Source organism: Plectropomus leopardus, chromosome 12 (genome assembly GCF_026936395.1).
Source record: "Plectropomus leopardus strain MGB_pleo_1.0 chromosome 12, ASM2693639v1, whole genome shotgun sequence".
Classification (NCBI taxonomy): domain Eukaryota; kingdom Metazoa; phylum Chordata; class Actinopteri; order Perciformes; family Serranidae; genus Plectropomus; species Plectropomus leopardus.
In genome coordinates this window covers 28,129,327-28,141,949 of record NC_142187.1, presented here as the reverse complement: position 1 = coordinate 28,141,949, position 12,623 = coordinate 28,129,327, and the positions used below count along the sequence as shown (strand labels likewise).

At 36.9% G+C, this 12,623-nt stretch overlaps 1 protein-coding gene across 1 annotated transcript in view; it reads right to left on the bottom strand.

The window, feature by feature from the left end:
• The window catches only part of LOC121951945 (MAM and LDL-receptor class A domain-containing protein 1), a 34,996-nt gene extending 26,045 nt beyond the window's left edge, over nt 1-8,951 (bottom strand). Inside the window, exons 1-11 of the mRNA XM_042498445.2 lie at nt 8,816-8,951; nt 7,366-7,582; nt 6,550-6,681; nt 6,214-6,338; nt 5,320-5,557; nt 4,096-4,358; nt 3,163-3,253; nt 2,870-3,010; nt 2,436-2,567; nt 2,105-2,238; nt 827-1,001 (exon numbers count right to left, since the gene is read on the bottom strand). Of these exons, the coding sequence (XP_042354379.2) occupies nt 827-1,001; nt 2,105-2,238; nt 2,436-2,567; nt 2,870-3,010; nt 3,163-3,253; nt 4,096-4,358; nt 5,320-5,557; nt 6,214-6,338; nt 6,550-6,681; nt 7,366-7,582; nt 8,816-8,923 (1,756 nt within the window). The 5' untranslated portion in view covers nt 8,924-8,951. The remainder of the gene's footprint in view (nt 1-826; nt 1,002-2,104; nt 2,239-2,435; nt 2,568-2,869; nt 3,011-3,162; nt 3,254-4,095; nt 4,359-5,319; nt 5,558-6,213; nt 6,339-6,549; nt 6,682-7,365; nt 7,583-8,815) is intronic.
• Between the last annotated feature and the right edge of the window lie 3,672 nt (nt 8,952-12,623).

The window sequence follows — 12,623 nt, the reverse complement described above, 5'->3', positions numbered from 1 at the left end:
GAATTAAAGTAAAAGAAATGTGTGATTGCAAACTCTCACACAAGTCGTGCAGTATAATCCAAGGCTCATTTATCCGCCCTAAAATGAGTACTCCCCAAACACATGCATTGTCTCTAATATCTGAATATTTAAAATAGGCATGGACAAGCAAGTTCATTCCATAAGGCAGAGTATGTATGGTAGTAAATATATATATATAGACTAATATACTAGTACTAGTACTTTTAAACATATTCCACTACACATTACTAAATACATGCCCTAAAAAGTAATATGTAACATATCTGATTCGATTATTTAAACTAAGTAACATTTCCTAAATACTTTGGATAACTTTTAGAATTCTTCAAAATCATGTTGCTGAGGTTTTATAAAGTCATGCCAAAATCCCACAACAAGCCAAACCACTTAGGTTACCTTCCTGCTGTGCAATTAGCTTGAGATGTAACCACTTGTTAAGTTAAGCAAGTACTTGCAGTCTTTCTGCGTTTGTACTTTTTCAACAGAAGATACCTGTTTTATATTAAAATACTGACTGGAAATGACATTCAACATAGCCAACAAAAGGTTGTTATTAGCACTGGTCATTTACCAGAACTCAGTTAAGACACAATCTTAGAGCACAATTAAACAGAACATAGTTATCCCGTCAAATAATCTGTTTTAAAAGACAGTAACTGTATTCAGGATACCATCAATTTAAACTGTAATGGAAACAGTTACTCAGATTCTGTATTTTGTTATAATCTAATGACTGGTATTCTGTTACTCCTCAGCCCTGGTTATGAGACAGTTCACAGTCTGCCCTGTTTTCCAGCTCGATCACCTTGTTCAAAAGTGCAGTCCATGGCGGAGGCAGGAGCAGCGGTGGTGGTGGTGGTGGCAGGGTCTGGAGTGGTGGTCGGGATCATGTCGTCACACAACCTGCCCCTGATGACGTGGATGTCATCCAGGGCGTAGGATCCGTCCTTTGAGTCCAGACAAGTGGCTTGTAAAATAATCTGTGATGAAAGAGAATATTTCATTGAAAAATGCTCATTGTTTAATTTCTTCATCAAAATGTATTAATAATGATCTGCTCAACTGGTGGTAGAGCACATTTTGAATCACTATAGCTCAAAAAAAAAAACCCTCAAAAAATGTGTTGAATTCAACTCAACCTGACTGATCAATCTCAACCATTCAGTTTAAGTTCGCTATGCTGAATAAATCCACTAGATGTCGCTGTGTCTTAAAACAGACTGCCTTTTCAGTTCACCTCCAACAGGAAGTTAATAACAGGAAAAATCACTCCAAACATAAAGGCTCAGTGTGGTGGGACCAGATTTATGTTACTTTATAGAAAAAATAAAAGTCTAATTATGGGTAAAATCAAATTTTAAAATCATGCTTTGTTCATTTTGCCTTTTTGGTAAAGGTAGTGAAGCTAAGTTAATGTAACTAAAATTGACTATTTTTTTAGAAAAAAAAATCTTCTGATCATTCATTGTTTTCATACAGTCCAGGCTGAAACACTGTTGTAACTTTGGTAAAACTTGGCTTTAGAGAGTAAAACATCAAACGGTTGAACTTTGCTATTATGGAAAAAGTAGTGATACTAAGATAAAGCATTTGCATTTTTCATGAAATAAACAGGGAAAAATATTCACTGTTGTTAATACCATAAATTTAATGTTAGGCCATTATATATGTAATAAAAGAAATAATCTCAGTAAGATTTTTTCACCATTTCTGAGATGTTGCCAAAGTTGCATAATGGTAAATATTAAGAATACATATATGGAAATAATACTAGTACTGGTCAAACTACTAATTCCATAGTCACAAATTGATATATGTTGGTATAGAAACATATAACAGCATTGTAACAATACATGATATGTAATTTTTTTTGTTTCCCTTTCTTTTTTACTATGACCATGAACAACCATCTCAACCATTTGGTGAAGGCCAATTTTAAAAAAAAATATGGGGTCTGTAAAAAAAACAAAAAAAACCCCAAACAAACATTGATTTTTCTTAGTATATCCCTTAGAGAAATGTTTAAAAAATGCAAATCCTTGTGAGGATTTAAAAGGTTAAGACATTATACATATCACCCTACCTGGTGAAGCCCTGTGGCACTATAATCCACCCTTTCCTGGATCCAAGAGTTATTCATATATCCATTTTTTTGCCACACAGGACGCAGCCCAGCAGTCTCATTCACAAACACTGTCAGTGTAATGTCGGAGGGCGCTGAAAACACCACAAGTCAGCATAAAAAGAGTGTTTCCTCCTCTTGATGATTAAAGTTAATACAAACATGAGGAGTAATCATTTGCGTTGGAAAATTTGATCTGTAATGAGGCATGGACATTAGAGCAACACTGTATAACCAGAAGCCCTCTCAGTGATAAGAGGTGAGAAATTGCGTCCCATGCCACTGTACTCACAATCCACCAACCACCCACTGGCCTGGTGCCAGATCTCCAGGCATGCTTGGTCTACTGCCTCCATCGTCTCACTCTCCAGTCGGGCAATTTCTTCCCCAGGAGAATTTGAGCGCTTGAAGAATGCAAAGTGCCCTGTAGAGTTAAAGAAACAACATAAAATATCCAAAATAATTGTTTTCCAACGGTGTCCTGCACGCATAAATGGTCAGCATGATGGAAAGGCCCAATCTAGAGCCAGTGTTGGATTTGTTTGTTCTGAGCTACTGTTGAGACATACTTGAAACATTGGGAACCCATCCCTTAAATCAAAATTATCGCTTAAAATTAAAATAATCCAAGCTGTTGTTCTCACAGTTTTGTGGACTGCAAAATCCAAAATACATTATGAAGCAGGTAGTTAGAAAGAGTGTGTGTTTGTGTGTGTGGTGACTTACCCAATGCAGAATTTGTGGAGTGGTCTCTTGCTGGAATAAGATCACCCTTGCTTTCACCTGAGAGCCAGTCCCAGTCCACTCCAGACTCCAGCGGAGGGTCATTCACCCAACCACAGAAGTCCATTTCAAAGTCACAAAATCCTACAAAGAAAAAACATAGATCCATAGAAAGTACGCGACCACACATGATGCACAAAGTAGAGCAACCTCCTCCAAACATGTACACTAATTTTCATTTATCATTCATTTTCTTTTTTAACTTAATAGTTTTGGAGTTGACATTGGTTACTAACCTGGCGGAGGACAGGCACCATTCAGGACAGTGAGGTCATCAATGGCGATATCTTTTCTCAGTCCATCCCCAACAACCGCCTCAAAAATCACCTGTCATTTGAAATTATGAACAGATTTGAACTTATATGACTACCTGTGTCATTTCTAATAACAGTTTATACGTTAATAAAATTGAATGAACACATATTTATCTAAGAGTATATACCTAATTTTTTCAGGTCAATCTTAAAACTATACTAACATGCCATTATACATGTTTAAAGAGCTATTAAGTGTCAGTCATCCCATCCATGCTAGCAGCAAAAAGATTTCTTTCTGAATTGATTTCAGTATTGTCATTTTCCAGTGTTATTGTCTTTTCAGTATCAAATCTTTTCTTGCTGATGTGCAAGAGGAAAACATCCAAACACACTTTTTATCAGAATGAGGACTGTGGATTTTGTCTCCCATCTGTTGCAGGCAAATTACTTTAAGAGGGGAAGTCTTTGCAGCCAGTATGGGCAGGAGAAAGAATTAAAGTGACCAACAGTTCTTTCAATGGTATGGCCATGTGAGTATCAAGAGAAACTGTAGCAAATCATGAGCACTGCACCAACCCTCCCCCCCCCAAAAAACTGATACAGCTAGTGAAACGCCAAGCCATGTGAATCTGGTATTTGTTTTCAGTTTTGCCTTTACTGTTTACAAACAGTACTGCACAATAAACCTTTAGATAATTAAACTTTTTTCACATTACATATTTTAAAGCAGCAGTTACGGAGAGAACACCGTAAAATGACAAACAAAATGTATAAAACATGTGCATAGATCGTACAAGCCTACTAAAGTTAGAAAATCATTTAAAAAAAGCTAAGAACAAGTGAGTTTTAAGATGCACTAACTCGGAAATCATTTATTTACCAATCATTAAGTGATAGCCAACTACTAGGTACCTGATACTGGGTGTGGGGACTGGAGAGTGTCACTCTTCCGTGTCTCCAGTGCTTCCCCTGATCTCCACTTCTGGTCCAGAGATGGTTGCTGTTGTTGTCGGCAGTTTGAAGGTAAACACTGAGATCTCCGACTCCACTTCCCTCCATATAGTACCAGAACATTAGGCACTCGCCCTCAGGAGGGGTGGGCTCCATCAGTGCGGTCATCACTGCGCCTCTGGATCCCACAGGGTGACTCCACAACTGGGCACTCAGGTAATAACCTATGCAATAACACAGAGTTGCACACATGCTGAATTTGACTTGAGAGTGTGTGTTTGTATGTCAGTTTGTGTGTGAGCTGTTTTACATAAAGCTGGAATAAATGTACAATTTATTGTAAAACATCATCCTCAAAGATATTGCAGTTACAAAGAGGAAAGATGTCATCACTATCATCATTATATCCTAGTATGATTTGTATGTAATTTGTATGACATTTTGTCATAATTAATGTATGAATTCTTGAGTTATGGCTCAAAACATGTTGTGTGAGGTTACAGTGACCTCTGAATTCTTCAGTCCAAGTGGATATATATTCGTGCCAAATTTGAAAAACTTCCCTCAAGGTGTTCTTGAGATTTTGAATCCTCAAGATTGAGAAAGACAAGGTAACAATAACCTTAAACTTTGACTGATGAGCACCAAAATCTAATCAGTTCATCACTGAGGTTATGTGGATGTTTAGATCAATTTTGAAGTGATTCCTTCAAGTTGTTCTTAAGAAATCACGTTTACATGAATGAGACAGATGAGTTCACTGTAACCTTGAATTTTGACCTTTGGCCACTAAAATGTAATCAGTTCATTTTTGAGTCTAAGTAGACATTTGTGCCAAATTTGAAGAAATGACCTCAAGGCATGCTTGAGATATCATGTTGACAAGATCGGGACTGAGGGAACAAGAAAAAACATGAGCTATCACCGGCACAGAGGCATAAAAATCCTGCATAGTTCATCCTTAAATTCAATGATAACAGAGTACAGTATAGTCAACTCAGTTCTAACACAACAGCTTTCCCAGTGTCTTTGATTGGAGGAACTCAAACTCTGAGCAGATGTGCCGAAATGAGAAAGATATACAGGCTAAAAAATAAAAACAAACTCTGGTTTTTAGTTTGGACATGATTTGACAAATTCACAGGAGATCAGCTCCCTATTTTTTTATTTCAAAGAGTTTCTAACCTTGCTGTGTCCCCAGAGTGTGATCTGTGGCGGGACCTGACGAGTTGGCTGGTTGCGATGTCCCCGTGATTCGGCTCCAGCTGAAATCTGTGGACGGTTTGGGCAGAAGACCACAGAGGGAGCCCTGGAAGGTGCACTCTCTCTCAGCTGGACAAGAGTCGGTTTCACTGCTGAATACCTTGACGTCATCGATGGCTATGGTGCCTTGTGTCCCACCGACGACAGCTTCTATGATAAACTAGAGAGCAACATAAAATAATCAAAGTGTGGGTTTCAAGATAACAAGCAGTTGTTTATGCTTTTAAAGTAGTGACAAAAATCAATGAGAAACAAAACCAAATTTATTCAAAAGGCACTGAAATTATTCCATAATTAAGTTTCAATAAGAACAGAAAGAAAATGGAAATATTAGTTCTAAGACAAAGAAAGAAAAGGCTTATGTTTTATAATGGGAACATTAATTTGCAAGTATTACAATTATTTGGCTCTATGCACAATAAAAAAATAAATCAATTTAATTTAATTCAATTCATCATTTGTTAGAGGGAAATTTGTGTTGCAGCAAGTGCAAAAACATAATAAAACCATATAAAGCACAAACAATATGACAGAAAAAAACAACGGTTGACTTTAATCTGTACACAGGATGACTTGCACCTGTGCGCATTCATACTCCACAAGAGCAGATTATAAGTGTCCATCATGACTCCATGGGGCCTATAATAATTCAGTAGGCATTAAAAATGTTAACATCTCCTAATAATGTAAACTTCTAATGTAGCATACAGCACCTTCAACGGATAATGACAGTAACAATGTCCTACCGCTCTAAATCAACCTTTTTTATTAAGACTAGCAAAGAAATAAACCCACAAAAAAGAACAACAATAATACCTGTATTGGTTTGTCACTTTTGAAGGTAAGATCTGCAAATCTCCATTTGTTTCCCTGGGTGCCACTTCTCATCCATACAACTGTCTCCGCTTCACCCGAACGCTTTGCGATAAACTTCAATGAGCCTGATAATAAAATATCAACTCAACATTTGAGGCACATGTAGAGAAGTCTTTCAGTCCAATAGCAAAAAAGCCAAAGAAGGTCAAAATGAATCAGAATTGTATGGATTATAAAACGTACTGGAAAGTAGTTTGTTTTCTATACCTCCTAATTATATATAATTCAATGTAATATCTATTTAAATGCCTATATAATGAGAAGTGAGGCACATACCGATGCTGTTCCCAAATATGTGATACATGAAGCTCACACATATGATTTGATCTTTAGGTTGCGGGTAGCTGATGAGTCGAGCTGCTGATGAGATATTCAAGTTGTATGAGGTCGTTACAAGCATGTAGTAGCCTGTAGAGGATGAAAAAAAGGGTTAAAAAAATCACGCCTTTTTAAATCATTAAGTACTCTGCATGCTTGCAATATCAATCATATATAGGAAATCAAAAATATTTGGTCAACAGTGTTTGGTTTTAGAAAATCACAAGGTGCTTACACTTTAAAGTACGCTGAGATGTATTTATTTTACGGATGCTTATTAACTTTCATGTAAGCTGTATTGATGGAGGGGTTGCTATTTGAAAGTGCTTTAATTTTTTTCTTTTTGACATCATGAACGTATTATACACATTATGAGCTAAATGCACAGTCAGTGCCGTGGATGAGCATTTCCGACTGTCACCACAGATTCAGGCTTCCAGAGTTAATAACATCACAAACCTAAGAAACAAATTACGTCAAAATATGAAACAAACAGCATCAGAGAAGAAGTCCTGTGTAGCTATGCATCGGTATTCTTCAAGTTAAGGCATTACTGTTTCCAAGTTAAGTTTTTCTCCTATTTCAGCTTCTAAGAGCTGACAAAACCCTTTTTTTCTATCATCAGCATCTTGAACTGGAACAATGTGCTGTCTTAATTTCATAGTGCAAGTACCACTGTTTTACATTGCAATCACATATTGAGCTTTCATGGTGCATTTTTCAAACACAAGGCAAGAGCTAAAACAAAATTCTAGTTTACTGTCAGACACTCACCCTTCCCGTCTGGGCCCTCCATAAATCCTCCATCACTTCTTTTCCATAGAAGGCTGGCAGTGAGGTCGTGGTACCATGAACATGTGTCCTCTTCAAAATCACATGAGAGTTGGTCTGATCCTGCGGGGATGTCGCCCTCTCCACAGTTCTCGAATTTGATATCGTCCAACATGACGTCCTTGTTTGCCCCATATGGAGGGTTGAATGAAAACAGCAGCTGCAGAGAGAGAAATGTTTTACTCTACATTTATTCTGAAACACAATATTAATAATGATTACTTTTTAACCTCTTAAGGCTGCATTTCCTAGATTTCTGGTCCCAGGAGAAAAAACGAGTTGCTCCTTCCACTCTCTGTGTTCTCTGTACGTACTTTGATGCCTTTAAAGGGAAAGTTCACCCCAAAATAATAAAAGAAAAGATTTATCAATCTAGATGGTTCTGGTGTGAGTTGCAGAGTGTTGAAGATATCAGCTGTGCATCTTCACTCTAATATACTGGATCTAGACCGCACTCGGCTTACGGTGCTAAAAGTGTCAAAAAATACATTTGAAAAACTCAACAGCAATATCTCTTTCCAGAAATCATGACCTGGTTACTCGAGATGATTCACAGACAGCGGTTTGAATGAGCTTCATGTTGGCACATTTTTTGCATTTAACAGTATGAACACAGCCAAAATTTTTTAAAAACTTAACAAACAATTAACCTGGCTCTGTCCCAAGTAGTTAAAATCAGCCTAGTGTGAACTGTCACTTTGACCACACTAAAGGCACAAAACAGACTTCACTGACGCGACTGCTTTGATTTTTATGTACCTGGTAAACATAGTGCCAAATAAAAAAACAATAAGCAAAATATTTATTGATTTATTGATCTCCCAGGGGGAAATGAGTTGTTATATAAAAACGGGAAGCACTGCAGATAAAGATACTATAAAATTTAGATGTACAATAAAGATTAAAAAGTTAAGGGTACCCTGTGACTCAGGTGCAAAATAAATACCGTAGTAAAAATAAATTAAACCTAATTTCTTCTTTTAAGTTAAGGAGTTTCAAAATCTGACACTGTTGGCTCCCCCTTTGTTTCTCCTATTGTTTTTCTTTGGCATATTATTATTTGGCAAATTATCATGCTCTAAGTTTTGGAACTCTGAGGATTTTTTGTTGCCATGGATACAATGAGGTATGCTGTAGGCTAAAACCCGTGCGCCGTTTTGTTTGTTTTTCAGCCAATACTTTTTTAACATTTGGTCAAATTAGGAGCATTAATTGTTTGCAGGATAAACTATTTATGGGTTGTAATTTTTGTCAAGAAAGCTTTTTTGGATTACTCTGAAGAAAACGTAAAAACATGTATTTTTTCCTACAATCTCTGAGCGGACTTCTGTATGATGGTTTTAGATGACTGTGTTTGTGTACAGCCTAAAAGCATGCAGGATATTTCACTGACCTTGTATCCTCCCGGCTGATTACCGATGAAAGCTGTGGCATTCTCCCAACCGTCGGTCTTACTTTTAGAAATATCAAGCAAACCTTCCTCATCAGTGCCCCTGATCATTTTTACTTGAAGGTGTGATGTTGGTGTAAATGTATTCTCATCGTAAATATGGTACCAGAAACTGAAACACAATGACGGTCAATGCATCAAAGCAGGCACAGCAGCAGGGTATATATATAAACTCAAGACAAATTCAAGTGAAATGATTGATATGCATAATCAGCCAAAGATATAGCTATACTTTTTTATTTATTTCTTGGCACACAAAAACATAAACATATTTTTGTTATGTTACTAAACAGCATGTTTACTACACAGGTGTGCCTTGGGTGCAATAATCATGCAGTTTTATCATCAAAAAAGTACATTTTTTAGGATTTAACATGAATGGTGCTGCTCACTTGCACAAATTTTAAGAAATTTGCAATCAAAATTTCAGAGGAATAAGTCTTTTGTAGGCATAAAATATGACTGATTTCTTAAACCTGTAAAAACCTCTGGAGTAAAAAAAGAGTTTTGAAAAAGTGTTTTGTTTAAACTTTTGTTAGGTGTAACTGTAAAATACATATCATTTTAAAAAAGTGTTGTTTTTAGTACCTGATCTGGCATCCCAGAGCTGCCAGGTTTTTAACCGAATACTCCAAAATAGCCAATGCAGAGAAACCACTTTGTTGTTTTCCATCTATATGCATGACATATCCTGTATGCAGCACATAAATATCGATTAACAGATGAGCACCAGTCTTGTAATCTGATTAAATACTTTTGTCACAGATTCAAAACGTATGACAAAGTAATGACACAAATGAAACATGGTCGAAGGTTAATATTTACCATAGGGACTTCCTGTGGTATGGTCCACACCGGGTACTGAGGTGATGTTTGCCATCTGCCACCTCCAGCGGTATGAGGGCTGACTGACGTCGTGCCAACCACACAAGTGATTGTCAAAGTTACATGACCCTTAACAAAGAAGAGTAGAACAGAGTGAAAATGAGGTCAGAAAGTTTAAATGTACTGGTGTAACATCGGTATCAGTAGATATTCGCCTTGTTGATGGTCATCAGTCTATCTGCAAAGAAGACAACATTCTCTGATCAAATACCTTCACAAATAGCATCCTCAATACAAACGTTTTACAGTCTGATTGATTTTTATTGTTTTGGTGACATTCAGTAAGAAAAAGTTTAGTCAAAGTGTCAGCACACCACAAAACTCCTCATCTGAGCCGTCCTCACAGTCCCTCTTGAAATCACAAACGAGTTCAGCAGGAAGACATTCCCCAGATGTACAGTTGAACCCCCCGTCGGGACAAGAGGACACGATGACCAACAACACTGTGAAGAGAGATCATGAGAAAAGAATCTGATTTATGAATGATTTTTAATTCCATCTATGTCTTTTTTGATCAGCATCGCAAAGCTATCAAATAACAGTGTGTATATTTCACAATCACATGCATTTTTTTCTATCACAACTGATGCGTAAACTTAGCACTCTGTAGTTTGCATGAGTGACACCTCCGGTGACTTCTCCATCATCTTTTAACCCCTTTTTAACCACCACCATACAAGATAATGTAAGTGGTGTCAACAGGCCTGGGTATCTATGGCTTAAGCCTTGAGCTTCAATGTTTATAAATAGCCTCAGATATAAATATTTAGGTTATATTTTTCAGAAATAAGTATATGCTTAATTATTAAAAAAAAAACAGTCATTACATTCATACTTGTACTTGACTATATAGTTACATTCCACCACTGCTAACATCAATAAATACTACTTTTACCATTTTACCAGCTCTAGGCAACATTTTTAATGATAGCATTTGTAAATTATTATGTACTCAATACTTTTCACTAACAATTACTGATATCTTTCCCATCACAATTCATAACTTATCTAGAAAGTGAAAAGAACAGGTTTGTGGAGGGTTAAATAAGAGCACAAACATGCATCAAAATAGAGCATGTTCATCCAAAAATAAAATAAAATAAAATAAACTTCCCACCAAAGGATCTACTTGGACCTCCCAAACTGAGGTCCGACCTACACACCTACAAAGACGCCCCTGATGGTCACTACCTTGAAGATAATATTTAGCTATGAAGACCCTTACCTGAGAGCAGAACCAATATCCGCTTCACGTCTGGAGAAACATGACACATGGTGAGAAAATCCAAAGAAAAAGAAAATCCTTAAAGTATGATGATCACCCCACTCATTAAGTTTGTGTCTGTGTTACTGAAATGCAACTTTTATTACAACAACGGAGCTCAGGCAGCGAGTTCTTATCATTAAACCCTTAAAGTTTGAAGTCCAGGGTGTTCTCAGTGAACTGCATTATATTTCCGTTGCTTGTCTTTATGAGCCTCAATGAGAGATTTACTACCTAATGTTATACACTGTAGATGTTCCAGATGACAGTGCAGATCCAGATTTGTGTTTTCTTTGACCTTCAGTCAAAAAGCCTTTTCGTCATGATGAAGTTAACTGATTTTTAAAGGCACATGGAAAGTTAGAATTTTATCTGGAATAGCATAGTTTGGATTTCAAAAAGACATTTTTATGTAAAGTCAAAAACACATCACAAACCAAATGTATTTTATGAATTTAGGACAAGTATTTATATTAACATTAAAGGATAAACTCTCCTTTCTCTGTTACACTTCTGTAGTATGAGATAATGCTAAGCTATACTGGATCTTATCTGACTTTCCAACTGGGAGATAAAAACACCAGGCAAACTAGATACTCTGTTCTAGTTTCAGCGTTTGAGGTCAATGTGTGCTCTGCATAACGGTGAGGGAAAGAGCTGTTCATTTTTAACCTCATTAATCAACCGTTAAACAGCTCTGAGAAGAGGTCTACAGTAAAATGGGTTCAAACCTCAAAGAGTAGCCTAAAAAGCAAAACACTAACCAGTATGAATGCAACTTAACAGTTCAGTTTAAGAGTCTGGAAATAGTATAATCTTTAAAATAATTGGTTAGATGCACTCTATCAACACACAACAACAAAGCTTGCTACTTTCCTGTCCAGCCTGTAACAAACCAAAAAAACTGGTTCCTTTACAGGGGCAGTAAACGGACGTCTCACACCTGTTAGGCCTGCAGGCATCTGGTCAATAAAACGGTGACATCATCTCACAAACAGCGTGCAAAGGTTTGTGAATCAGGGGGAAGCAGAACTGACAGTCATGTTTATTATATAATAATATTTCACTATTATTCCACATATCACTATATATTCTGAATTTAATACCGGCTATGTAAACAGCGTATTCTGCTTGGATATTTTGAATTACGCCTTTTTCAAATTAAACACTTTTGGATAAAGACAAGGTGGATATGCCTGTATAATGGTGCCATGCTGTTGTTCAGACAGCCCATAAGTCGCAAAAATTGCCCATTGGGACGAAAGCGAATTTCTCCGACAGCCCGTTATCCAAAAAAAGAAACAAACACCCATCTCTCTGAAGTCCTATTTCCCTGCAGTTAGTTCCAGTTTACCAGCAGCTTTTGGCTCATGATCCCGGCTGCTTTTGACCAATCCTTCCATGCTTTTTTTTTTTTTGACTTTGTGTCACCAATCACAAGTGTTTTAGGCCAAAGTTGTATATTTTCCAAACCACAAAGAGTTTTTGTGCCTACACCTAATCAATTCGGGTTGTCTGACTGCAGTGTGTATTTCAGTGAAATGGGACATCCCAGCAATGGCTTCGTTTTTGAAATAATGGGCTGTTCCATTTGTCATACTA